Consider the following 27625-nt stretch of genomic DNA (forward strand, 5'->3'; position numbering starts at 1 on the left):
AAGCAGCACAGCACCAGAACAGCACAAACTGCATATAATTTACAAAACACAAGCATGCTCCCTCCATTCACCCTGTAGCACTTTCCCAGCTACAGTTCAAGTGAGCTACTTTCAGGAGCAAATTGATTTGTCTCCAGGAGTTGGAGTGACGTATATGTTACTTGGGGGGAAAAATCCAGCTGAATAGGAATGAACACACAGACTTTAAAAACCCCCAAAAACATCTTTGCAGAAGACATGAAGAGGATCCTCTCTTCATATAGAATAAACTATTATTGAAGGGTTAGGGAACAGGGAAATATCTGCCCCATCCAAAAAGAAAAAGGAAACTGGAAAACCACTTACTCAGATTGTCAAGATTGTATTTTTTTTATAAAACCCATAATCATCTCCTGTGTTTGGGATTTTAAAAGTGCTTTAACGTGATTGTTTGGCTTTTCTGAAATAGTCTCTATTTCTGATTATGTAAATAATTTGCTGGTATTTTCTGTAAAGTAAATTTTCTTTAAATTTTTCTTTCAAAACCATTATTATTGTCTCTTCTAGGGTAGATCCATTTCACCAACTCTTATATTACATCCAGTTGGTGTCCAACTGGTCAAATGTCGATACATGGTTAGTCAACAGAAAAGAAAACACATTTACATGACAGAATTAATTTGCCCTGTTTTAGACATCTAAAGTGCAACGAGGTGAATCATGACCTGAAAGTGCCCATCGACTGAAAAGCTCTTGGATATCTGGCTCTGCTACAGACACCTATATTGTACAGATAAGTGAAACAAATCCCAACAGAGCCTTCTAAATCTTTTGTTTTTGAAGGAGATGCTGCCAAATCTCATATTTTCTGTGCTCCAATGTTCAGCTTGTATCCTGTTATCTTCTCACCTACATTACAGTCAAAAATAGGAGCCTCAATTTTCATTGTACTTGACCATGTTAATTTCAGTAGAGGTTGTTTCAGGTCAATAATATATCCTTTTTCCTAGAGTTTTTCTACCAAAAAAAAAAAAAAAAAACAAACCCAAAAACCAACCAACCAACCAAACCCAAAAACCCAAAACAAACCAAACAAAAAAACCCCCAAACCAACAAACCAAAAAAAAACCAACAACCCCAACTAGATACAAATATAAATATTTTTCTTTATAAAATGTTTCCCAACAAAAGTGTTTACCCTATCTCAAAATTCCATACATTCATGCAAGACTTTAGTTTCTTATAATTGTCAGAAAATTGTTTTTTCTTTTTTTTTTTTTTTTTTGCCTTTATGCCAAAACTGAAGACAAACACATATACTCTTTGGATACCTGGAACTTGTTCAGAAGACCATTTTAAGTCAACAGATGCTGGAAAAATTCTTTGTTACTTTTCAGTAGTGAAATGAGTTCTATGCAATTTTTCATTCTAGTTTACATGTATAACTACTACATGTTCAAGTCACACACATATTTGATTTAATTGTGTGCTTAAAGTCTTTAGGACTTACATGTGTTGAATAATTTCCAAAATCAACAGCAAGTCAACACCTTTAAGTGGAAAGTTCATACCTCTTATGTTGTTATGCTTTTCCTGTGTCTCATTCCTTTGACATTTGCACTAGGAGAAAAAATCCACTGAAGCCAGTAGAAGTAGGGATGTTAAAAAGAGATCCAAGGTTGCAAACAAGATGGGTTTTGTGCCCAAAGGACAACTGCACTACTAAAAATCAACATACTGAAGAGGAGAGGCAGCAATTCGTACTTACAAGTAGGATTTTTCTCAGTCTACACTACAGTGACCTTGGGCTTGAGAAGTGCTATGAGGTGCTTAACTGAAAAGCACTATGGGATTATAAGAAGCAGTTTAGAAACACATATAAAAGAAAAGCATTTTCTAGAGCTAATTAAATGCTACGTTTTTTCTCTTTCACCATCCCTTCTCAATTAAAAGTTGTGACTTCAGGGACTCTTTCTATTTAAAGGATGTCTAGGTGATATTACAGGAGAGGGAACAGAGATAATAAATCACACAGCAGCTGTTGAAATAATATTATCCGACCTGCAAAGACATTTTTCCAAATCACTTCACACATTCGTCACTCCACGAGTGTCACATCTGTGTAATGAGTTACTCCTTCCCTTTGCCCTCTGGTGTGACTCCCTATTCTTATGAACCACCCATGCTGGAGTTACAATTCCAACTGTGCTTTGAAGTGCTTGCAAAGGAGAACACGACTTAGCTCCAGCAAAGAGAATCTATAAACCCTGTTGAGAGGTGACTATGGAAAACCATGGCTGAAACAGTGAAGTATACCTTGGCCTAAGTGAGAGGAAAAGTTTGAGTTTACCCCTAGTTTAATCATATTAAGAAAAACTAACCCAATTAGAAAGGTTACCCAGTTCTGGTAATTTGATACATCTTCCTTCTGCAGTCTAGAAGGCAAAACGGAATATTTATGTCACCTTTCTTCAGAACAGAAAGTTAACAATGTCTTCCAGAGCAACAGCAGCAGCTACAGTACATTATCTTGATCCATTCTGGTATGGTTTCAGATCTGATTTATGAAACATGAGCCATAATTCTATCACAGCTATGTCTTCCTGGAGATGAACTAGGGTAACATATCCATATTGACTCTGTAACATCTGTCAAAGGCTGATGAGGAACAAATACCATTAAGCTGTCTGTCCAGCCCTGTACAGGAAGAAGAACGACCATTTTCTACATGTGATTCATCATAAAAAAACCCCACCACCAAACAGAACTGTTTTCTGGAGGCTTCATGGTGCCTCATTATTCTCTTGTAGTCAGTATTTAAGTAAAACAAACAGAGAATCCATATGCATAGTTTGGACTGCAGAAGTTTATGACTAATGACTTTCAAGTCTGCATTAGTTTCCTTTTCACTGGTCTCAAAATCAAATAATGTTGCAAATGCATCCTGAAAGGCACATTGTTTTTCCCCAAAAACATATAGCTAACCCTCAGAAAAAAGTTTTCTGTCAATGCCACTGCAAACTACACTCTTCCAATGACACAAAACAGACTTGAAATCACTTTATAAATAACAACTACTGGTATAGATTCCATTTGAATGACAGCGCTTCAAACTCAGGCTATTGAAAAGTGAACTGATCTATTTCTACTGACAGAGTGCCCTTTCTGCAAATGGTGCCATACAATTGAGCTTTTGGCATTACTAGGGAGAGTGAGATTTTCTTAGGGAATGTCAGCCTGTGGAGTATGGAGAGCCCATTCTGTTGTCAGGGAGTTTGTGTCTCTGCACAGTGCCAACTGTTCATTCTCTCCAAGGCTGGTGACTTCTATTACCCTTGTGTTTGTCATTTACCAAATCAACTCTCTGTGTGGCCATACTGCAAGCAAGTGCAGCAGGTTAACCCTGGCCAGCTGCCAGACCTCCACCCAGCTGCTCTGTTATTCCCCCTCCTCAACAGGACAGGGGATAGAAAGGAAGATGGAAAAGCCCCTGGATCGAGATGAAAACATGGAAATCAGTCACCAATTAATGTAAGAAGCAAAACAGACTAAGATTAATTTCATTTATAGCCCATTAGAAATAGACTAGTATGGTGAGAAAAACAAAGATAGAACTAAAAACCAAATTAAAAAAACCCCACAAAACTAACCAAAAGCCCCAAACCCAATAAAATAATAAAAAAAACCCCCTCACCTTCACCCCAAATCCCATTCCTCCCAGCTCAACTTCCCAACTCTTCTACCTCCCTCTCCCCCAAGCAGCACAGAGGGATGAGGAATGGGGTTTGTGGTCAGTCCATACAATAGTCACTCTCTGCCTGTCCTTCCTCCTCACACTGCTCCCCAGCTTCAGCATGGGGTCTTCCCCAGGCTGCAGTGTGGATATCTGCTCTGATATGGTCATCCAAGGGCTGCAGGGGGACAACCTGCCTCACTGCAGCCTTCTCCACGGGCTCTGGGGTAACCTCTGCTCCAGTGCCTGGAGCATCTCCTCCCCCTCCTTTTTCATGGACCTTGATGCCTGCAGGGCTGTTATTTTTTTTTTCCTCATTCCTCTCTCAAAACAGCCACACGGCATGTTTTACCCTTTCTTAAACACATTTCCATTGAGGTGCCACCAGCTTCACTGATGGGCTCAGCTTTGGACAGCAGTGGGTTTGTTTTAGAGCCAGCTGTATCCAGCATGGGGCCAGCCCCTGGTCGCTACCAAAACCTGGACACAGAAGTCCAACACACTGAGGAAGTAGATATGATCTTCCTTTGTGTGTCTGGACTATAAACCTTCCTTCCCCTCCCTTTCCCGTATTACCACCAGTTTGTGAAGTAAAAAATTAAACAGACCTAGTTCAAACCACAGCGTGCTCGCCCACCATGTAACTGATGGGATTAAGGGGAAAAAAACCCCGAACAACAAAACATCTGTGATTCATTCTAAGGAGAATATAAACCATGACCAGAAAGCACTTTAGAGAAGTGGATTTCAGCAGTGTGTGCACAGCTTGGATACACATTAACACAACTTTTACCGAAATGAGATTTGAGGCTTTACAGAACCGAACAGTAGCATTCTGTGCCACTGGCACAAATCCCAGGCTGGAGGCTGGAGAACCACATCACCCCTTCCTCCAGAAGGTCTCAGCAGTAGCAGTAGTGCTTCTGCTGATCCTCAGGCTGGCTGCTTCCCTGCAGAGCTCCTCCCTTTGAAGGCCAACCACCAGTTTTTTCTATCACCAAAGGCAGAGAGCCCTCCTTAAGACATACAAGCCATTATGGTAAAAATGTACTCACAGCTCCTCAAGTGCAGGCAGGCACTGCTGTGTTTCTGAGGGCTGCTGGTCTCAGAGACTTTCATCCTCAGGGAGAAGGGAATATCCTGGAGCATGCTAGGAGATTGCCTTTCCTCTTCGGGTAGCAAGCAAGGGTACAGCAGCAAGCAAGGGCTTGTGACAGCACTTCTCTTCACTGCACTTTTGGGGACACTGAGAGAAGTTCCCTTGTAAGAAGGTCTTCTCTCCATTCCACAGAAGACATTTCCCTAAAATACCTGAAACTCTGTTGCTTTGATGTTATATAACCCACTAGTTTCAGACTGTCCAGAAGGTACAGAGCTGAGGGAAGAAAAGAAAAACAGGTCATTTCTTTAGTAACTAAGTTCAGTGGCAGGGGCTGCCTTTAACTTTATCTTTGCAGTTGTGCTTTTTGTTACTTTATTTATAAATTTATGTTAATTTTGTAACTACATCTGTCACAATGCTAGCTGCAGGTGCCAAATCCACATGTATTAAAGCAAATATCAAGTAGCTTTGCAGTTAGGGCAGGGAAAAATAAATCAAAACTAAATTCTCTCTCAAGGGACCCAATCATCCTGCCACTTTAAGTTGTAACACACACCTGATGAAATGATTGTGCCTCAAATTAGGCCTTCTAATTTGTGTATAAAACTAGGTCACAAAGCTTATTTCCTCTTTCCTTCACTGCTCCTATACAAGTTAGTGCACCATACTACACAGAGAAAGAAATATGCTGAAGGGTAGAACTTTGTAGATGGCTCTTCAGCATATCTACACAGTGTGTTAAAAGTACAGCTTGCAGCCAACATGAAAACTGAATCAAAACAGAGGTGCTCTTTGAATCTGTTACTGTTATGCTGCTCACTAACCATAACACTATCAGTGTGGTAATGTCACCTCCTCCTTTTTTGTATTTAATTTTCCCACTCATGTCACCAGCATCCAAAAAATCTTCAGGGCTATTTTTTCAAGTGTTTCTCAGCCCCTTGAGTCATGCAGGCAGTTTCCAGACTGGAATTTGTAAGCTAACTTAATTGTTGTTGCCACTAATTTGCAAAATGTCAATTACAATATACAGTAGCCACAGTAGCTTTCTGTTTTCTTCCCCTCCAGGTAAAAAAAAAAAAAAGGATTAAAAAAGAATCGAAAAATATCTAAAGTAACCTGTACTTCTTTAAAAGAATTCTACTGTAAACTGGGAGATAAAACATTTGTCACACATGCTGACAAAGCCCCACAGCCTAAGTCTCTTATCACTCAAACATCCAGACAAACAAGTGATGGTTTTATTCCCCCAACAGATGTTCCAGCTGCTCAGGTTAGCAGAATACACACTTCCATCACTGCCCAACAGCAGCAGACTCAAGCTCTTGAAAGTCACCATCTGACACCAGGAACAAAAGGTCAAACCATAGTCTAGACAGAAGCTGTAAACTGGGATGCTCAAAAGTCACCAGTCTGACAGACTGAAAAAAGAGACGAGCAGGGTTTTTTTCAACAGATTATGCACATAATAGGTATCTTATCAAACATATCTTGCTCAGATTTTTGGCTCAAACTACAGACTGCATAACTTTATAGTTGTTTATAGCTTATCCATAAAGTAACACAGTTTTCTCTATTTTTCAGGAAGGTACTCAATCATCTAATGTTAGAAAAGCAGATCCAAAAGCACAAGTCAAACACACCATAGATATATCTTTATGGAGATGGGATCAACTCAACTGAAGTTACTAGAATAGTTCCAGAGATTCATTTAGCTCTAGGATTAAATTCACTCTTCTGTCTGGAAACATCACATTGAAAAGCCATGGCAAAACAGAGAACTAAGCTATACAACTGTTGCACTTCCATTCTTTTTCTTTCCCAACCCATCACAATACTGCTAGTGTTATCCCAACATCAGCTAGTACAGGCACCCCAGTCAGATCCTTGGTACATTATATTTGACCTCCTCAGGGCCCAGATTCCACCCCACCTGCTTTATAGCTCCCTCATAGAGTAGCAATCTGAAAGTGATGAATGAAAAATGCAGCAAAACATGCAGGATTTACACTCAGCTTGTGCCTCATTATGTTTTCAACTTGCTAAGTTCTGCCGTGGTGTCATGGAGCGCAGTTGAACACCTGCATTTTGCTACACAGCTCTAATATGCATGCAGCTCCTGTGCCCCCTGCCTACCCTGATTTCCCCTGCTTTTGGCAATTAACACCAGGAGATTAACAATTGGCTCCAGGACAATTGACTCTGGAGGCAATTAGCCTCTTACAGGCACCTCACTGGCTGCCAATTTCATAGAGGTGAGAGGTGCAGGGGCTATTAATGAAATGCATCAGGAAGAAATAACTGAGCTGTCGGTTAGTCTTGGGCCTCATCCATAATTCTGCTTAAAAACAAATGCTGTAATTCTACATCCCATGTGAATCACAGAAGGCTTAAGTGAAGTCACCTTAGACGGACAGCTTTCTTTTGCCACAAACAAGGGATTCATTGGATGCTCCCATTATGGTAACATCCATTTTAAACTTTTCCTGTTTTATAAAAATTAAATGGTAGTGAAATGATATTACAAGGACATGTCTATGCCAGTTGGAGTCATACCATTCCTGTCTGACTTCTAAAACACTGATTAGACACATCTTTCTTGCCAGTCTCATGTATAGAAAGAGATATCTCCGCAGATGAATGCTGTTTGCAATGCTGTGGTCAGTTTGTAACCAAATCCAAAAATATATGAGCAGTTCCAGAGGCAGAAATACATGAGCTGTTTCAGAAGCAGATGGTCTACTTGAGCCATTTAAACAGCAAAAAAATATGCAAGTTTTTTTTTTATTTTACTTTTTGGTTTTTGGTTTTTTTACTATTTTTAATACGCTATAAGCTCAGTTCAGCAATCCTTAACTATGTGAAATCTTACTTGTGTTGGTAAGAGTTATGTGGATATATATCCTTTGAGAATAAAGAACATGGCTTCCAGGTTTTTACTGTTCAAAGAGCAAAGAAATACACTTCATTCAGCAAATCCTCACGTTAGAAAAACAGGTAATGTACAAGTAACACAATGCTGCCACAGCTGTATGTCAGAAGCTTCTCTGAAGAAAATCTGTGAAAGAAATTAGATGTTTTAACTCCACTGAGGAATCTTCCTATTCTCAGGGGACAGAGATGCTCAAGACTGATGAGGAATTGAGTGCTGAGCCATCCTCAGAGAGTGCTGCAGGAGAGGCTGGCATCTTGCCTCTTGTCCCTTTCCATGACTTTATTTCATGGCCATGACCACTGGAGACCCCACAGTGAAGCCGCTGGCCTTTGTAGCCCCCAAAGGGGGACTCCAGGAGCAGACTAAGTTCCCTTTGTTGAACTCAGAGAACAACTCCCTCATCTGCACTTCCATAGACATGTATTTAGGCTCCTCCCTGCACAGAATCCTGGACCTGCTGACAAACAAAATAGGGAAGGAAGGTCACCTTGGACTGAATTAAGAGTAAGAGCTGCCAGAGGAATTCCTACGAGCAGCACCAAACAATTTAAAGAATCTAAACCACCTTTACAAAGAGCAGTAGCAATTCTGGTTCTTCCTGCTAGCTGCAGCACAAGGGGCAGCAGGATGGTCTGGCTGAAGGACTTCCCCCGTGCAGCAAGCAAAACAGACAGAATTTAAACAGTTTGAACACACCTTGCAGGAGAGGATGCACAGTTAAGGCTGCACTTATTTATCCTATGCTTGAGTCTGTTTCCAGGAGTTCATTGCCTGCAATTTCACTTTTTCCCATTCTAAAAACGTCTCTTAGCTTGTATAATCCTCCTTCAAAAGGTATTTTCCTGTTAACAAATTCAAACTAATGCTCTAGAGGCCAACAAAAAGCAGTCTCTTAGTGCAGGTGGGCTTTTTAAAAGGTGCTGAGCATTTTATTTGAGAATTGAAGAGGGAGAAACAGTCACATAAAAACTAAATTACACCTATTTGATACCAGTCATCATTTTATTGCACATAAAACCTGAAAAGCAAAACATTTAAACTCTTCTATATTTTCGAGTCTTGTAAAATATTGTATTTAGCATAAAATATATTCTCAACCAAAATATTAATCTACCAGTTACCCTAGACAGAAGGCAAATAAGTGTCAGTTTAATGTCTCCCATCTCAGTTTAAAACCTGTCAGCTACAAAGAGAAGGAAGTGAAGTCAGAATCTCCATCTGCACTTTGGGCTGGATCTTCTGCCAAGATCACAAGCAACGGATGTACCTGGGTCTGGTACCTGATTGGGACAGAGAGCAAGAACTGAAACCACAGTGCCAGTGCCCTCAGATGAAACTGGATTGCCCGCACCACAGAGGGAATACAGATGCCCTCCATGGCTTGATTTCTCTTCCCTGGTATTGCCTGTGAAATGGACACTGGGGAGCACAGTATAGGGTGGAGTTGCACACAGGTATAAGATGAGTGGAGGAAAGGGACAGTGTGGTTGATGCTAAGGTGCTCATCTACAAGATAAGAGAGACAGCCATTACCACTCTTCAACAGAATTAATCCCCTCTAGGAAGGTGTTTGGGAGGCCTCCTCCATTCACCTAGGAACATACCCACGATTCACACTCCTCTATACAGCCTAGAATGTCAGAATTTCAAGGCCAGACACAGAGCTGGAAGGAAGCCTGACAACACAGGGAATGGCAAACATTCCCCAGAAAACTACAGAGTCTTAAAACTCAGCAGTGTCTGAAGGGAGGATCCCTACAGACCTGAGAGAAACTGAGGGTAAAGTCCATGGAAAACCTGTATTCCTATGGAAACTGATACAGGTACTCATTATCTGATAAAAAGCATAACATAACACACTAATTCCACCTCTTCCAAGCTGGCTCCCTCTGCAGAAGACCATCTAGAAGAAGAGAGTTGGACATGTCCTTTTCTAGCATGCAGAGCTCCAAGCACATCTGTGACAGACTGTTTCAGAACAGGAGCAAAAAAGCAGTGACTGAGAAATAGGGGAAAAAAAATCATGATTTGGATAGTTTCAAAGCTCTTCAATCCAACCAAAAGTAAAAAACTTCTGCAGGGCGTCCAGCATGTGTGAACAGAGCAGGATGCCTCTCATAATAGAAAAATGTAGCTGCGCATTTTTATACCCAGGAATCAGTATAATGCCTGACTGCCTCACAATAAAAGTCATATCAGAAGCTTAATGGAGTGGGGCAGGGGAAAGCCTTTGAATTTGACCCTAGCCAGAACAGGATTAAGACTTAAAGGCCACATATGTGGCTGAAAAGCACAATACTGATGCATACAGCTTTGGTAAAACAAATAGTCAGAAGAGCTTTGAAGAGCTATTGCTGCCAGTAGAGACCAACTTCTGTCTTCTGACAAGCATATTAACCTTTTGAAACTCTGATCCAGGTGCCTCATCATCTCTGTGATAATTCTCTCTCTCACTGTCCGTGTGCACATTATGCTCACACTATTCCATTCGCCAGCCAGGTCACAGGGCACCGCTGCTCTGAGCTCGTTTATGGTTTGATTTCACACACCCTTCATCCATTTTTTTCAGTCTTAAGAAAGCTCAGTTCCTGCACAGAGGCCAGTTTTTTTTTCAAAAGCGCTTAAGCTCCCAGAGTCTCTTCTTGTTCTCAATGGGAGATGAACCCCTTAGAAAATGTCAAATCTCCATTTAGAGCGTGCAGCTCTGTTGGAAATCCAACCCTTGGCGTTTCAGAGAGCATTACATGCCCATGTGCTATGTCCATGGCAATCGTTTTGCAGCTGAAAAGGAGTCCAGCACTATACAACTGCATTCTTGATGAGTGGTCTGAAGCTGGACAAAGCATGCTCCCTTTTATCAGCTAAAAAGAGTGCAAGCTAGCTACCTCTCAAGAGTGCAATTAACCTTCGTATTTAGATAAGAAATCTTAGGTATTTTGTGGTTGTTAGTACACTAATGCCTGCACAATCTCTTGATTACATTTATCCCCATGTCACCCCTATGGGGTGGTGTTATCACCTCCGTCTTGCTGATAAGGAGCTGAGACAGGGAGATGGATTAAGTTAAATCACCCAAGATGCACAAAAAATCTTCTTTGAAACTGCCAGCTAAGCCAGTATTCTTCTCAGGGCTCGCCAGTTGATGTGGACTCTTTAACACAGAGTAACTGCGAAATGCTGAAATTACTAATTTATATTCCAGAATTAAAACCCCCCACCCCTCTGACTTCATTTGATTATTTTAAAGAATATACCGATAGCTAGTGCCAAGAATTACTCCTGCATTCTAGAAGGGATCCTGATACTAGACATTAATACAGAAACCTGTAGGCAGATGGAGAACTGCAGTATGGATCTCTGAGATACCTCCAACAACCTTTAGTTTAATACTGCAAAGCTGCTGCATTCCTTTATACAGCATATCAGTAGGAAAATCCATTGTAAAAAAAAAAATATTGTTTTGTAGAATTGCTAAGGAGAGGGGCTTTTTTGTTTAATTTTTTGTTTGTTTTTTTTTTTTGCCATAATGCCTTTTGGGTGTTACCACCTATGGGTGTTAGTCCTATGAACCCTTACACCCCTTTGCACCCCAACGAACAAAGGTGCTGACAAGTATTTCTCAAAGAGATTCTTCTTCCATGTAAAATACTTACAGAATTGGGTTCTTCAAGACTAGACACCATCATCTGTGAATTGGGTAATAGTAATGGATTTTTTCCCTTTGTGTGAATGAAGCAAGCTGATATTAGAAGGACCTTAATAAATCTTACTGCCTTCTCCAGAAAACCTTTGAGACCTAACTTATTTAAGTGTTCAGCTCCTTTCAAAACTTTCTACACCTACCTTCATCTTTTCCTTACTTTGTCCCCCTGGAGCCAGAACCTACCATGCTCTAAGGGCATGTCATTGCCATAGGGCTTCCTGATCTACCAGAGGTATATTCCTTCAAGAGTCCTTGTCACTGAGACCTGACCCTGGAAGTGCTGTTGCACAGCTGAAATCATGCAAAAGCACTTGCCCATTCCACTCTCACTACTCTGTTTCAAAGGCCATTTCCTTCCTCCTTCCTCATGAGCTGGGAACATACCACACATGCTTGTGAGAGTGACTGTAATCCTTCAGGACTGCAGTTTGCTCACAGCAGATTACTTGTCTACAAAGAATTTTCTCACCTGGGTCACCTCTTTAAAGGGATTTTCTCCAGCCTGGGTTTGTAATGTTTCTGTAGAACAGTTACTACATCGCTATTCACCAGCATGAAATCCATGCTCCATATGAGTTCATCAGCTACAGCACAGCAACTTCCTAGATATCCTGCTATGCCCAAGGTACAATTCTTAAATCCAATTTTCTCCACTTTAAAGCTGGCTGTCACAGTTTCCATTTGAGACTAATTCAGTAGCTCAATTTTAGAATCTGTTACTCCAAGCAATTTTAGCAAGACTGGTCTAATAAAGGCAATTTTTCAAAGGTGAGCTGGTGCAGTTCTTTGTTTCTCCATTTGACTCGTGGGCAAATTATTTATGTTCAGCACACACTAGGAGGACCTTCAATTCTGGACCAGCACTATTCTTCACACAGAGTGATATGTTACCATCATGCCCTCCAGGTACTGTATTTTCTTCCCCAGAGAAGAAAAGCAGGCTGGTATTTCTAGTACTGTCACCTGCAGACTTCTATTCTGCTTCTACCTCTACAACTAAGAGGCTATGTAAGGCCAGCTCTTCCTCTGCTGTGCCAAAGCTCCTTTACCTCCGAAGCACAGATAGAATGGGTACTGCCACACAGATCCACCAATGTTTCAGGAAAGAGGGAGGACTTCTGGCCTAACCAAAAGTGGGAGAGCAAGCCAGAATACAGAATTTCAATGTTTCCATCCCAATGATCTTGGCTTGTGTTAGCTGTAGCTCTTTCTCCTACAGAAGCAGTCACTTCCCTCCTTGCACTCTTTCAGTATCACCCACAATCAGTAACAGCTTAAAAGCTCTTTATGGTCTGTCTCACCTACTCTCCAACATGTTTCTTGAATATGTTCTGCACTCTCTGCTTTTGCAATCAATGTCCATCACTGCTAATTAGCCATGGTGTCATTACAGATCTCTAACCAGTGAAAAAGGCCACCACAGAATCAGGTAGTGGACACACCTTGAATGAAAAAGCAGCACCTCTCCCAGTGGGTTTACCATGGGTCAGTGTATGGATGCACAGAGATCCAGGTAAAAGATGATGATTAGGTAACAGAGTTCCAGGTAAAAGATGGTGATTAGGTAACTGCCTCTTCCCCCAACAATTCCAGACATTGTGTATGTTAAACGCCTTTCTTCTCCTGAATATCAGCCCCAGATTGATGCATACAACACTCCAGACAGCTTCAATCCTGGCTTCCTCACAAGGGACCATCTCAGCACATTCCTGACACCAACTCAGCCTGCTTAGCCCAGGGCAGACCACCACCACAGCTCCCAGAGCAGCAGCTGCTGCAGCCAGCACATTGCCTAAGATTAAAGCACACTGGGACAGAAGGGACTGCCCTTCTCTCCCACCAGAGGGGAATGGGAAAGCTGCAGGGCAGCAATGCCCATGCAGCCTGAGAGGGTGCTATGTTAGATCTAGTCTAGGTAAGGAGATCTGTGCTGTACCTTCATTTAACTCTTTGTCACCAAGCAAGCAGCTTCTATTTTCTGTCCTCAAGCAGACGCACATGTACAAATTGGGTGTGGGGAGTTCTGAGTGCAACTCCGGGAGAAATCAGTGATGAACATCAGCTGCAAAATCTGGCTTACTGGAGAGATTCCCACAGAGGATGGAGAGCCTGGTGTTTCTATAGCCTTAAGGCACTTGGGACTTTTGTAGGATCCCAGGGCCAGTCCTACGTGTAATGAAAACCACAATGAAAAACATAGTCTGTTAGGTCTCTTAGGAAAAGAAAATAAGGACTTAGGCTTGAAAATTAATTTCTTTTTCCCCCTCTTGCCTACACAGAGCTTCATCTGCTGGGACTGGAATTCCCCTACATTCTCCCAGTAGGGAGGCCCAGGATCCCAGCTAACTGGGTGGCCTTTTACTAAACTACAATTTCCTCCTCCTTTGTAATGACAGTGAAACAGGAACAGATCAAGGCACAGACAAAACTGAGTTTTGCTGCCCTGAGAAGTGGGAGGTGAGTCAAACCCAAGTTGCTCCTACTGCCATGCCCCAGAGGGGACAGCGGGCTTTCCTGCCCTCGGAGTTGCAGTGGGGCACAGAGGAGGCGGCACATGGCCTGCACAAATATTTAATACTAAGGTATACGCCCTTTTTGTCACCAGTAACGAGGAGAAAGACAACACATCATGAAGATGCATTGATGTGATGCGTACAAAGAAGATGCCAGTGAAAATTTGGAGAAAAACTTATTTTTTGCTTGCTATTGTGATAGAAAATAAAAGGCAACTAACCGCCGCTCCAAAAAATTAAGGTATAATTATTTTTCGTGCGTGTTAAAATATAGCTCTTTTTTAATCACTGCACCCATTCCTAAGATGATGTGGAAGTCAGGATTTTCTAGCATCAAAAGAAAGCACATGTGTTTAGAAAAAACGAATAAACCCGTAAGTCAGAATAAAGAAAAGTTCTTACTGTCTCTTTTTTTTTTTCCTAGTTCCTTCTCGCATAGAACTTAAGAGTGCAACAGTACTTAAAAGATAATAAATCGAAGGGGTGTTATTTCCCCGGGGCCGGGAGCGCTGGGGCCGCGGGGCTCCGTGAGGGCCCGGCCCGCGCGGCGGCGGCGCCACCTGGCGGCGCTGGGGGACACGGCCCGGCCCGGCCCCTCGGAAATCCGCAACTTCGGGAATATTGCCCCAAAGCAGCGCCGCGGAGCTGGGGAACGGCCCTGGGGAAGCCGCGCGAGGAGCGGCTGAGGCCACTTGGCTTGTTCAGTCTGGAGAAGAGGAGACTGAGGGTCTGCAACATCCTCACGAGGGGAAGCGGAAGGGCAGGCACTGATCTCTGCTCCGTGGTGACCAGGGACAGGACCCGAGGGAACGGGCTGAAGCTGTGCCGGGGGAGGGTTAGGTTGGATAGTAGGGGAAGGTTCTTCACCAGGAGCTGGTTGGGCGCCAGAACACGCCCCACAAGCCTGCCAGAATTCAAGAAGTGTTAGCACAATGCTCTCAGGCATGGTGCAGCTCTTGGGGCTGTCCTGTGCAGGGCCAGGAGTTGGACCTCAATGATCCTTGTGGATCACTTCTAGCTTGGGATATTCTCTGCCACCATCAGATCTCTGAGCTCCTGGTGGAGGCAACCATGGCAGGTCTGCCACTGGCCTCTCAGCACGAGTGGGATTACTTAGTGACTCTGGGCAGGGACACCACGCAGCTGTGAGACAAAGACTTGTGGGAAGGAAGTGCTGGGCACCTTCTGCTCATGGACACTCATTTGTGTGGGATAACCAGTCTGCAAGGGGAGGCTGGCAGTCAAGTGCCACTGGCATCTTGTTCTGCGATGAACTCACATGAGCCCCACCACCAAGAAGTGGAGAAAAGAGCAAGTACTTCAGTGTCATTCACGTGAAGGCTTCTCCCGAAATCTGAGCTGTTAGGCAAAAAGAATGAACTAAGGAAAAAGGGAGGGGAAAAAAATAATCTCCTTCCTTCCCAAAATAATGATCCAAAACCTGAAGCTTGTTTCAGGGATACAGGAGTTTTGTCTGCTTATTTTACCAAAGTGGTATTTTGCAGCAGTGGAGAACTTTTTTCCACTTTGACAAAGGCTGAAACTGCTAAAGGAGTGGTATAGCAATGCTGCACTGAAGGTGACTATGTCTGTATAAATAAAGCTTTACAGTAAAAGCTGCTTTTACCCTGTCTTTTCTTTTTTGTTGTTTTCTATTTATAAATGCACTCAGATAGTCCTTGCTGTCACACCAGAGCATCTCAAAACTGGCGCAGCACCAGCAATCTTATGCTCACCTAAATTTTAAAACCAGGTCTTGGCTGAGTAGACTGCCCACAACACCATGTTTCAGCTGCTCTCCCCAGCAAAGCCACTTACCAAACCCTCAACAGGTAGTGTGACATTCCTTTAAATGTAAGGGGCTTCCTACCACATGTACAGCTTGAAAAAGGAATTACGGAAAAAGGGTATTTTCTGTAATCTCAGAGTAAGCCTTCCCTTGTACTAATAATTTAAATATGATCACCCCTGTGGCCTTTTTGGGGGAGTTCTGACAGGTGGTAAGATGAAGGCAATTGGTTGGAAATTCTTTCTTGCCCCAGACATCACAAATCCTTTGAAAACATTTTCTTGTTTGCATTTTTGTCAGAGGATCATTGCAGAGATCAGGAGGAGACGCATAAGATAAGGAATGTCTCCAGTCTGCGCTGGAGCTTTATGCTCTGCTATGCTTAACTTGAGCTCAGAGGAGATGAGTGAGATTTGCCCAAAAGCCACAAATAGAGAGGAATAGAAGGTGAACTGGAATGTAGGGGCTTCTGGACACAGAAAGGAGTGTGGGAGAAGTCCACACCAGAGTATTTTATTCTCCCTGACAGATTCTTCCCCTGTGAGACAAAGAGCTCTTCATAAACAGAATATTCTCCAAACCACGTTGTCATACTGAGCAACACGCTTCTAACAAAATGCTTTTCTTAACCAGTTTGGTGTTTCCACCTTTACCTTTTGGCAGGGGGAAAGGAAGTATTTATAACATAGACTACTACTGAGAACAACAGATGAGCCCTTGTCAGAGCAGGAATGGAGAAATGCCATTGAGAGGGATGTGACAAGTTACAGAGAGGGTTATTCTGAAAAGTTGGAGTTGTTTTCAGAATTGCCATTTCTTGCCAGAGAATATTTTATATGCAGAGAGGCTACAACACAAATGCTCATGTTACAGTGGGCATGCCCACATGGCGCTAGGAAATTTTTGTACATAGAATTCACACTTGCAGAGCTGGAAAGGATCTGATCTGTGCAGGGAAGAACTTGGTATATGCCCTGCTTGACTGACAGTTTTCTAGATGTTTCTTAAAGGCCTTTCCAGCGCTGAAGTTAATACTGTCTTCCTGGATAATCTATCCCAGTGCCTCACTATCATTCAGGGACAAGTATTTCCAGATGTCTAAGCACAATTCCTGGGACAGAAATAAGTGCTCATACATGGTGTGGCCAGTAGTGATGCATGGTCTTGCATCCAGCAAGGCGGGAGGTCATCTCAAAACGCCAAACAAATAGTCAAAATTTCCAAATGCCCCTTGGCAAAAGCTCTGGGCACAAAAACTGTAAGGATGTCAAATGCGTGCAAAACCTCTTCCTGCGCTTTTCCATTGGCACTGCAGAAAACCATAATGGCAAGTAAAAAAAATAGCCATTTCAGCCAGTGTTACACATTTTGATGAAGAGATGATACAAACAAGCAGTGCATTTGCAGGATAGGCTGAGTGCCTGCAGACTGTGAACACAGTGGCTGTTTTTCACTGCACAGTCCAGCTCCCATGCAGAGGACTCCTCCAGCCAAGCTGGTGCAGGGTCTGCTCTCTGGTCGGAAGCCTTGGCAGTGGGAGGGCATGAGCAAGTAGCAGCTTCTGCTGCCACCATCCCTGGGTGTCCCTGGCCCCCAAGTTCATGCTCTGCCTTACTGCACCCCATGTTAGAGCCACAGCAGTGTTCTCCTGCCAGCGACTTGTGCCTAAAGTGCCTTCTCCCTTCAGCACTTGAAGCTACTTGGCTTTGCCACCCTGTCACCAAGACATTTTGAGTAGTTGTAGATCCCAAATACACATCACTTAAAACCAAGGGATGCCATGTAAAATATCTACCACAGAAACATTTTTAACTTACTACCAGCAATCTAAGTAGCTGTTTATAACACCCCATCCCTCCAAGAGCTCTTTGTTTCTTTGTGTTTATACGGACACCTACTTTTGCTTAAGAAACAGGTGTGGGAGTGAATCCAGTTTTAACATATGAAATTCTCTACATCTCCTAAGTTTAAACTCTAAACTGACTATTCTCTGAGGTGACATTCTTTACTGGAACAGCAGCCATGCAAGAAAGGTAAACTGTTTGGCTGGCCCACACTTGCATGATCAAATAATTAATCAGCCTCGAAGGCAAAATTAGATTTCCAGTAACTCTTTCTTTGGGATTAAATTTTGGAGTGGAAAAGGTCAGACTTCTGTCATTGTTATTTAATTTGTAGCAAGAAAAATAAGCTTCCATCCAGAGTGAGGTAAGAGTTTTCTTTTTCTTGTTAAGGTTCATAGGGCAAAATCCTGACATACTCTCTTAAACCTCCAGTAGTTATTTTTGGCTTGGTCCCAGTTTAGTTTCTAGCAGATATTTGTCTGCAATACAGAAGCCCCCCTTGCCAAGGGCAAATTTATTCACTCTCTGGAGAGAACATCCAGGCTGGACAGTCAGGACCCTCTAAGTTGCCATTTTTCATAGATCTGACCAAGACTGGACTTCTAGCAAGATCTGATTGTGGAGTTTGTATTGCTGCTGAAAGATGGCAGAACCTATTCCCAAGAGAAATTAATCTTCTTGTGCTGTTTAGGATCTGGAGAATGGCTACAGTGGGAAACAGCAAGCCCAAAAGCACTTGACCCATCCCTATGGAGATGACAAGCTGTGCTGGTGATAGAGTAAGCCTCTGGACCACAAAACATGCTCACATGACAGGTACCTCTAAGTTTCCTTGGGGTGCCGATTTCTGATAACGACTTACACAGACATAGAGTAAAAAGCCTGGTAAATGCAGAAGTTAAGCCCAGCTTCAGATGTCCTCAGCTGCTTTGAAAGCAGAGATGAATGGGAGAAAACCTACAGCGCTCAGGGCTTTTCCTTCTGTTCATGCGACACTTCACACGCCTTCCCAGCACAGTTTGACACTAACCTGTGAGTGGCTGAGTCCCTTTCTGGTGCTCCTATAGAACTGTAATAAGTTTGCTTCAAAAGGGGAATCTCCCATCACCTCCATTATTAACAAAATGAAAAAGAATTTTCTGTGTTCATAATTACTTGATTAAAAATATTTATTATTCCTTGCAGCACTTAAAAGCTAAGGAGACAAGACAGACCAAGACAAGGCAAGGTAAGAGAGCAGGATGAGAGGACTCTCCAGAGTCACTCAGGTCAGTGTCCAGCCTGAGAGACCCTGACTACAGTTTGTGTTATTGTAGTCCCCACAACCTACAGCCACACAGCAGGACTCCAGAATATTCCTGACAAGCACATGCTGGGAACAGGCACTTTGGCCCTCCCTTCTGTTTACTGGCAGGCACAGCCTTGTAGATTCTTTCTTTAACATTTAAGTCCCTTAAGACACATATGTCAGTGGTTAAAGAGGGCAAGCTGGGGATGTAAGGAAAATAAATTTATCCTACAGCTTAGGAGTGGTCCAGCTAAATAGCAGGCTTCTGTACATCAGGTACATGGGGCATTAGTAGAACTGAGTGTAATTCATAAGTTGCCCACCGCTGCTAAGCTCAGCCATCACCAGAACTTTCAGTCCTCTCCTTCCCTGAGGAAAGAAATCTTTCCAGCTTGTTTGTTTTCTAAACAAAAAATAAAAACTAGGAAGAGGGATATTTCTAAGATCTCTATTCACTGCCAGTTGTTTACTGATATGCTGCTGGGACAGCAAAGTCTAGTTTTAGTGACTGGTTGCACTATGAAACGTCCCAAAGACAAATCTCTCTATTGCCAAGAATAACCTTTCTGTACCAAATTAATTTCCACAGTGAGTGTACAAGGAGGAATGGAAATTTTAGAAGTATGCTTGAGAAATAAGACATTCAATTACAAGCTCTCAACAGACCCTGGAAACTTTTTTTTGTCCACTCATCTATGTGTTTTTAAAGCATATAATGCCACAGCATAACTGGACTACGGTTGTCATTGTTTTCAAATTAGGAGAACAGCAAGCAGATTGCATCTTACCAGGAAACACCTCTGAGGTTATACGTAAATGATGCATGCACACAGATCAACAAGATGTTTGTTGACAGTAAGCTTTCAGCTACTGCTTTTCACTCTTTACAGTTCCAACCAATGTCACTGTCTCTGAAAAACAGGCAGAATAAAATGAATTATATTGCTTAAGGTACCCAGCTGTAGTAATACCCCTTTTTTACACAGACTGGAATATTTTCCATTTTTATCTCTAAGTTGCAAGATTCCTCTTGAGCAATCCTAACTTCACTGTATTTAGAGTAACCAAGAATCAGGTTGCTAGCTGTGACCTTCTAGTCCATTTCAAAGATATAGGGTCATCTCAGAAAGAATTCATAGCTAGACAAATTTAGCCATGTCTCAGCCACTGGATTACTGAAATGGACTGAACACACCTGAGAACTTGGATGTGTGAAATGTTGATTTTTTCTAAAAGCTGATGTAATTCACTCAAAATATACAGAAAAATCTTGTTTATCTGTTGCTCATCAAAAGCCCAAACTCAAAGAGCCTGACAGAGAGGTTTACCAATTCATAACAGAAAGCAGGTCTCAGTCATTGACTATAGCAAATGGGTCTAAATTCACTCATTTTTTATCAGCTTAACACAAAGTTTACATAGGGTATAAATGATAAAATCTGTTTGATCTGAACAAAAAGGTGAATGGAGGAAAAACTGCTGCTCTTTCTTCACTGATGAAGAAGTGAAGCATCAAGACAGGGAGGACAACGACAATCATGAGGAAACAGATCTGTGTTGAGCTAGGAAATCCACAAGGAGCAGGTCTTCCTGAGCTGGACAGAGCACCTGGTCCTTCTGGACATACACGTGTGGGCTTACTGCTGTGGGTGAAGAAATTAAACCACTGCTCACAGTAAATGTGATGCAGGGAGAACCCAACATTGTGTTGGATGACCCCCACCTTCTATTCCCGTTCTAGTGATGTGAGCTCACATGAGGCTCAGGACACACACCTGCTGTTTCAGGTCACATCATGGGTGTAACTCACAGTTATTTGACTGAGATGGTGGAGTTGGCAAATGCCTTCTGTGAGGGCTGAGAGGGTCAGGCAGGAGATTCAGCTGGAATGTTGATTAGCATCTCAGAAACTTGTGAGGAGGAAAAACAGTATTTTCCTGGGTGTCCAGGTCCACTCAAGACATCTGGTGACCAAAGCTTGACAGGCTGGGCATTTCATGCCTCAGTTGCCAGCTATTCAACCACTGAGCCTTACAGGTTCTTGCACCCAGCTTTGGGCTGCTGCACATGGTGATAGATACATTTCTCACAATGTCTGGCATCACTACAGAGATGCTGAAGTCACCCACCTGAAAACAGAACAGCAAAAAGGTTTCTCTTCTGTCCTACTCCACTGTCATGGCCACAGAGAACAATCCTTCTGGAAGGAACTACAGAAGTGGAGAGGTCTGCCATGGAAAATTGTCCAAGGCAGTGTTTTCCCTGTGAGTTTTATGAGCCTCCACAAGAAGGAAATTAGAAACTGAATTCTACACTCTCCCAATTATAAACATGTCCGTAATGTGTACATTGTGCTGTAGGTTAATGATGCAGTTCTCAAGCAGGAGTAACTGCTGCTTCAGACAGCCATCAATTTTTTATGACTGCAAGACCATTTCCCTACTAAAAATGAAAGTTACATTCCCCGAGGGATGGGCTGTATTCAACATCAGTCAAGTGTGCAGGGTGGGAAGATGAGAATAAAATAAAAAAAAAACAAACAAGAGAAAGCAAAAGACACAAGCTAGTTCCCCAGCTCCTACACCAGGGAACAGGTACATGACCTTCCTCACTGTCACTTCTGAGCATCCTGAATAAGGTTAGATGTGCAGATGTGGATGTGCCACTGACCCTCACTGGTGGGGCCAGCTCCCTCTGAAGTGATGCTCGAGGCACTCAATGCCCAATACCAAGCAACAGTGACTTTGTACAAGATCAGCAAAAGTGTCGTCCTGCCTGAAGAGCCTGGGACATTGTTCATGCCTGAGACAGACAGTCCAAAGATTGCTTAATGCTACAGCTGAGCTGAAAATTTATCAAATTCAGCCTATATTTGGCTCAGATTCTGAGAAGCTGCCTATAGCTGCATCAGCACAATGAAGGAAGTCACCTCACCCACCAGTCCCTTTTAAGATATCTGTCCAAGAAAAGTGGGAAAAATGGTCCTTTATAGGTGTCTCTCTCACCCTTTCTCTCTCTGCAACAACTGCAGAAGGGAGCTTGATGGCTAACTTTGATTAGAAGCACATTTTTATATGCCTGAAGCCAGGGGAGATGAATCCTCATCTGAAGTACAAGTTTTTGTATCAGTAATTCTGACCAGGTACATCAGGTACTTGCGTGGCTGAAAGGATCCCAGCTACCTTCATTAACAATAACCCATATTTTAACCTGATTGATAGAACCATTACCACTCGGTTTGAACCTTCTCAGAAATCGAAGCCAAACCCACAGTGTCTTTGTAACTACATCCCTTGATTGAGTTTTGGGCTGGCTCATCCTCACATACCTGCTATTTATTGTATGTGGAGAAATAATTTACATCTATGCAAAGGACCTTGTATCCTAATAATCACATCTTTGTTTCGTTTTTGACTAACTAAATTATGGAAGTTGAAAAAATAAATTAAAATCAGGCCTCATATCCCTAACCAACATGTTACATTGCCTTTCCAGTATGAGTGCTGCTGAGATTTTTATTGAAAAATGGGACTGGAAAAAGTTAAAATTGAAACAACCAGCTCCTAATTAAATGCTTCCAGATACTTTAAAAACTTGTCTGGTGTTGGTTCACTGACAACAGCTGGATGACCCTCAGACAAAGTCCGTGTTTCAGGCCTAACTCCTCTTCTTTCACCCAACTCCTAACCATGCTTGGATTTCACAGCTGAGAACTCTGGGCCCCAATAACATTTTCTAGGTATCTCCCATTATTCCACAGTCTCAACTGCAGCTATGATTGGGTTTTGCCACTGGCAATTTTTCTGAAGAAAGCATTTCTGGGGTTGGTGTATTGCAAGGACTTAGAAGGATCCAGATGCAAACTCTCAAGTGTATAGCTGGTTAAAAACCACACCCACTATTGAGTTCACCTGTCTGCTTCAATATGTGCGTGGTGTGATACAGCTGGATTATCTTCCAGACCCCTTAAGCAGTTTGAACACGCTTCTTGATAAAGCAAGGACAGACTTCGAATTACTTTGCATAGTAAATGTTGTTTTCTAGACCTAAGTCAATGAGGACCTTTTTCGTTAAGCCTGAGTTAACAGAATATAGATAAAAGCAAGCTGATGCATCCATTAAGCAAACAATTTAAATATTTACAAGGAAGGAAAATATTACAGCCAAATATGCGAGGTCTCCTAACCCTCTGTAGGGAAACACTGTAAATCTTATGAGGATACATTTGTAACTACCCTGAGTTGCTACAGAACAATCATTTATGGGGCAGAATATAATGCTAATAGGCCAGATTTGGAACATCAGAAGTATCTCCAGTGAACTGTATATTGGCCAAAGACTAAAGGTTATTTCCCTTTCAACAAAACCCACAATTGATTTAGAATATTGGCAATGTCTGTACCTTCAGTTTTTTGAAAGAGCCAGCTCTCATACTGGATGGTTGGTGTGAGTCATTCATAGGAGATGTGGAGGAGCATCCACTGCATCCTGGACTGCTGAATCCTCATAACATGAAGGTGGCCAGAAAGGCCAGACTGACTTCTTGTTCACTGACTCCTCCTCAAACACTCCAGCCAGGACAGGAGAATGACCATAACCAGTCAGTCCACTCCTGAAAGAGCAAATGTTTATCAGTGCTTGTGCCAGTACAGCCTCAAAACACCAACACAAAAAGGGGTTGTGAGAGGCATTTCTCCCCTGTATTCCTTAGCCATTTGGAGAACAGCAGTCGCTATATTTTAGAAAGCTGAAAGACCTGACAAAGTAATATTTAAATGCAGGAAGGGCGCCAAAATGGTAAGTGCAGGGACTCAAGCTTTCCATTCATATGCAGAACAGGTACAGCACAAGCTGTAGCTACACAAGCTCCAATTTATCCGTTTCTGTTGTCCCACCATCTCCAGAGTGTGGCAGCTCCACCCGAGTGCTCTGACACAGCAGTAATATTTTCTTCTCCTGCATCACATTCAAGATAAAATTTGATTAATCCCAAGCTTGTTTGCCTGTTCTGACTCTGTGTGTGTATACACAGAAACTTGGGCACTTTTGCCTGTGTGTTTTTGTGCAGTGCTGCTCAGAAGAACAACACTGGACCTTTACAAGCTTATAGGTATAAAAATGAATGTAAAATAGAGATATGCAGAAGTCTGCAGCTCCTGAACTGGCTCCCTTCCATCAACCCGGAGAAAAGGAAAAATGTCATTCTTGTGTACAGATAGCAAGAGTTGCTGTCTTGTTTGCCTAATAAGTACAGGGAAACACACAATACAGGGAACTAAGTCTGTAAAAGAGTTTCAAACAAGATAAAAACACTAAACTGCACATGCCACATGAGAGTTGTGGCAATTGCAATGGTAATTATTTTCATGTTTCTTAATACTACTGCAAGATACTCATTTCACTAGCTATTATACTCAGAAACTGTCACAATGCAGCGGGAAGCAGGGAATAGCTTGTATATCTATAATGTGATCGCTGCCAATACATCAGCGTATGAAAACAAATGAAAGCATTTTCCCTCAAGTACCAGAGCAAGAGCCTACATATCAAAACCATTTAACTTAGTCTTGTGAGGAGAAAATAAATTTTTAAAGAAATAGCATTAGAAGGCAGAAAAGCAGAGTAACTTTACACTCGTTTCAAAAGAAAAGCAGAAGGCTTAGATGAGGACCTCTCTCACACCACAGTGGCTGGTCCTTGCACCAGCAAAGAAAGGAACAGGGGAAATATGTCCTGGTTCTCCTTTTCTGTGTTTTTAATTAAATAATTTCCCCTGTACTTTTATATAGGCTATAAATATTGGAACATGGCTGCAAATGCTTCGCTGGAGGATCCTGGCAAGCTTATTGTGGTGTTGCATAAGCTTGTAACTTGAATAGCAGATCATTTCCTCCCCCAGCTCAAGTTACAGGGAAGGCATACTGAAATTTAGGCCCAAAGTTTGTCCCTTTCAGATGAGTCCCTGCTTTGCTTCCCAGCTTGCTTGGAGCATAAGAGGTTTAGCTGAGGAAAGACATGGAATTATAAGGTTAAAGGGGAAGAGGAAGAAGAGAACAGCTTGACTGACTGATCCTTCAAACACTTTGGCTATTCTGAATTCTAAATATAGCAAGAATTAATGAGGCAGAACTGTACTTCAACATTAAAATTACCCTAAAATTGTTAGTGCTCCATCACTGAACACCACACAAGAAACACAAGGCATGCTCCTGCACCCACCTTCACACAGCCATAACTAACCAGGCTCCCTTTCAAACAGGTATTTTTAAATTCTGCTTCTGATGGAGCACATGAGGGACAGGCAGATGGATCACAGAGAGCAGCAAGCCAAGACAAGAGGGGATGGCAGCACAGGGAAGAAGAGCAGAAGAAAGATCTATGAGTTACAACCACATGCTTGGTTCTTCCAGATCAAGTAGGAAAGGCCACAAGAATGATATTTATCACCTGCTCATCATTTCTCCCTGTCATGTAGGTTATCAACAAGTATGAATCACTTTGCAAAGGGCAACAATGCTTCCAATCTACAGTTTCTGAAAGGAGAAAAGCAAGCCAAGCTGCACAGTGGTAGCTTTCAGGCTGCTCTCATGTGTCTATGAGCCTGAACACTCCTAGGTCTGGTTAGGGACTCTGCTAACCAAGCAGCAAACAAACAATTAACTTAATTGACACTATTTTCTAACTGAGGAAAGGTATTTGTGTGTCTGTCTTTAAAACAATCCATATAATGTATTTGGAAAAAAGAAAAACTTGAAACAAAACAACAAAACCAAATATTACTCTTATAATCTCTGTACAATTGCATGTAATAAATTCTGATTAAAGCAAACCTAATGCATATGTGCACCTAAAGACCATCATCTTAATCTTCTTCCTGATATGAGGAGCAGCTGAAGATCATCCTTGCAAGGGAAGAATGGTAAGTGATTTCATGCTTTTCTCTCCTAAATCTCATCCTGGTTAGTAGGTTTATTCAAAGCTCTCCTCGCTAGGATCTGCCATGGCAACTTTGAGCATCAGTGAAAACTGTAAATAACTTTCATATTGATTTCAGTTTTCTGTCAATTGCCTCCTTACCATGGGCAGGCCCATAAGAGACAGGACCAGGAGGCAGTTCCAGAATCACTGAATCCAGGCCTGCACAGCTGCAGACTAGGATCTCTATGGAGAAAATATTTGTCCTGATCACCTACAAGGGACAAAATTCAGTGTTTAAACATGGATGTACATTTTGCACCTGAACAGTCAATAGCTGTGGTATTTAGACCCAGACCCCCCGAGTTCTGGGAAAAGCAATGTTGGACTTAGAGATAATCCAACTCTCTTTCCAGTTACCTCTGCCCAATTCATTTACTTTGAGCTGGACTGGAGCAATTGCAATGTTTGGCTTGTTTCCTCTTCGAACACCATGACCCTGACACCAATGACAGTCCCAAGGAAACAAGCAAGAAAGACAACAGATATAATCTATAGCAGTATGAATGCCAAAGACTGTCCCCAAGATACATGGTGACATTTTTAATGTCTGATTCATTTGGATCATTTTCTTTAGGTTCTAGACCTGTGGAGGGAAGTGAGACAGAGAGAAGGTGAGAAAGAAAAGAAGCTCTTACCATGGGTGGTTCATGATCTTGATTTGCAAAATCAGCCAGAATTCTCCACCTTTACAATCCAGTCAAGGTAGCATTCAGCATCACAGATGGGTTTTCACATTTGTCACCATTCTGGATTTATCGCTGCAGAGGAAATGAAAATACAATAATGAGCAACCTACCCCATAGCCTGAGAGCTAATTATGCACCTTTCTTCACAAAGTAAGCGGGAAACACATGAGCTTGGAAGATATCCACGGAGCAATTAAACACGCACTTGTCAACATGTCACAAATACCGTGGTTTTACAGTTGAAATGAAAACACAAAATGCCATCTGATTGAACTTCAGAATAATTAGCACATCACAGCAAACAGCCACGACAAGTACCTGTCAACAGCTATCAGCACAGCAATGACATTTTCCACCGTGAATAATAATGTCATTTTCCACTTTGGAGTAGTAATGCTATTTTTTGTCTTTTCAAAAAGCGACATTGTTTATAACAGATACAAACATATCCTCCATAAAACAACATTTCATTCTGCAAAGTTAACACTCAAACAGAATTATTTTGCAACCAAGCCCTAATTCCACGTGCAAAAGCCAATGAACCTCTAATTCCATGTTGTATCTGGGTGAAGAGGATGATGCTGCCTGTGGGACACTGTCTTTATTAGCCAACATCTATTTACTCCCACAACATTTTCTCTGTATGCCAAGCTTCATAGCCAGCAATGCTCAGGACTTGTACTAAACTGATGATTTCTTCCAGGAAACACACCACTAAAAAAAAATATAAAGTCAGGTATGTGGGTGGTTTTCAGCAGTTTTCAGGCAAGCTAATAATGTCAGCTTTGATGTGCTGCTAGAGTAACTTGCTAAGAGAAAAGTAAGGAAAAATAAAAAAAAGTTTCTGTAAACTTTTATTAAAGTTTTAAACTGCTCTGTGGTCTGTTTTCTGTAAACAAGTTGGCTATTAATATATGTGATTTAAAGTGCAAGCTGAATTGCACAGACCAGCACACTCACCCTTTTTGGGTGGTTGTGTACAATTTTACGCTTGTTGACTATGACTTTAATTAACAAGTCATATGAGCTTAGACTGTTTTATGTTTTTTTATGTCTATTAAAAAAAGATTGTTTC

At 42.0% G+C, this 27625-nt stretch overlaps 1 protein-coding gene across 1 annotated transcript in view; it reads right to left on the minus strand.

The window, feature by feature from the left end:
* Window positions 1-19765, minus strand: part of CHST11 (carbohydrate sulfotransferase 11) — a 180989-nt gene extending 161224 nt beyond the window's left edge. Inside the window, exons 1-2 of the mRNA XM_010410465.4 lie at window positions 19675-19765; window positions 4768-5087 (exon numbers count right to left, since the gene is read on the minus strand). Coding sequence (XP_010408767.2) covers window positions 4768-4996 — 229 coding nt within the window. The 5' untranslated portion in view covers window positions 4997-5087; window positions 19675-19765. The remainder of the gene's footprint in view (window positions 1-4767; window positions 5088-19674) is intronic.
* Window positions 19766-27625: the final 7860 nt, after the last annotated feature.

The sequence above is a fragment of the Corvus cornix genome, chromosome 1A (assembly GCF_000738735.6).
Source record: "Corvus cornix cornix isolate S_Up_H32 chromosome 1A, ASM73873v5, whole genome shotgun sequence".
Lineage (NCBI taxonomy): Eukaryota > Metazoa > Chordata > Aves > Passeriformes > Corvidae > Corvus > Corvus cornix.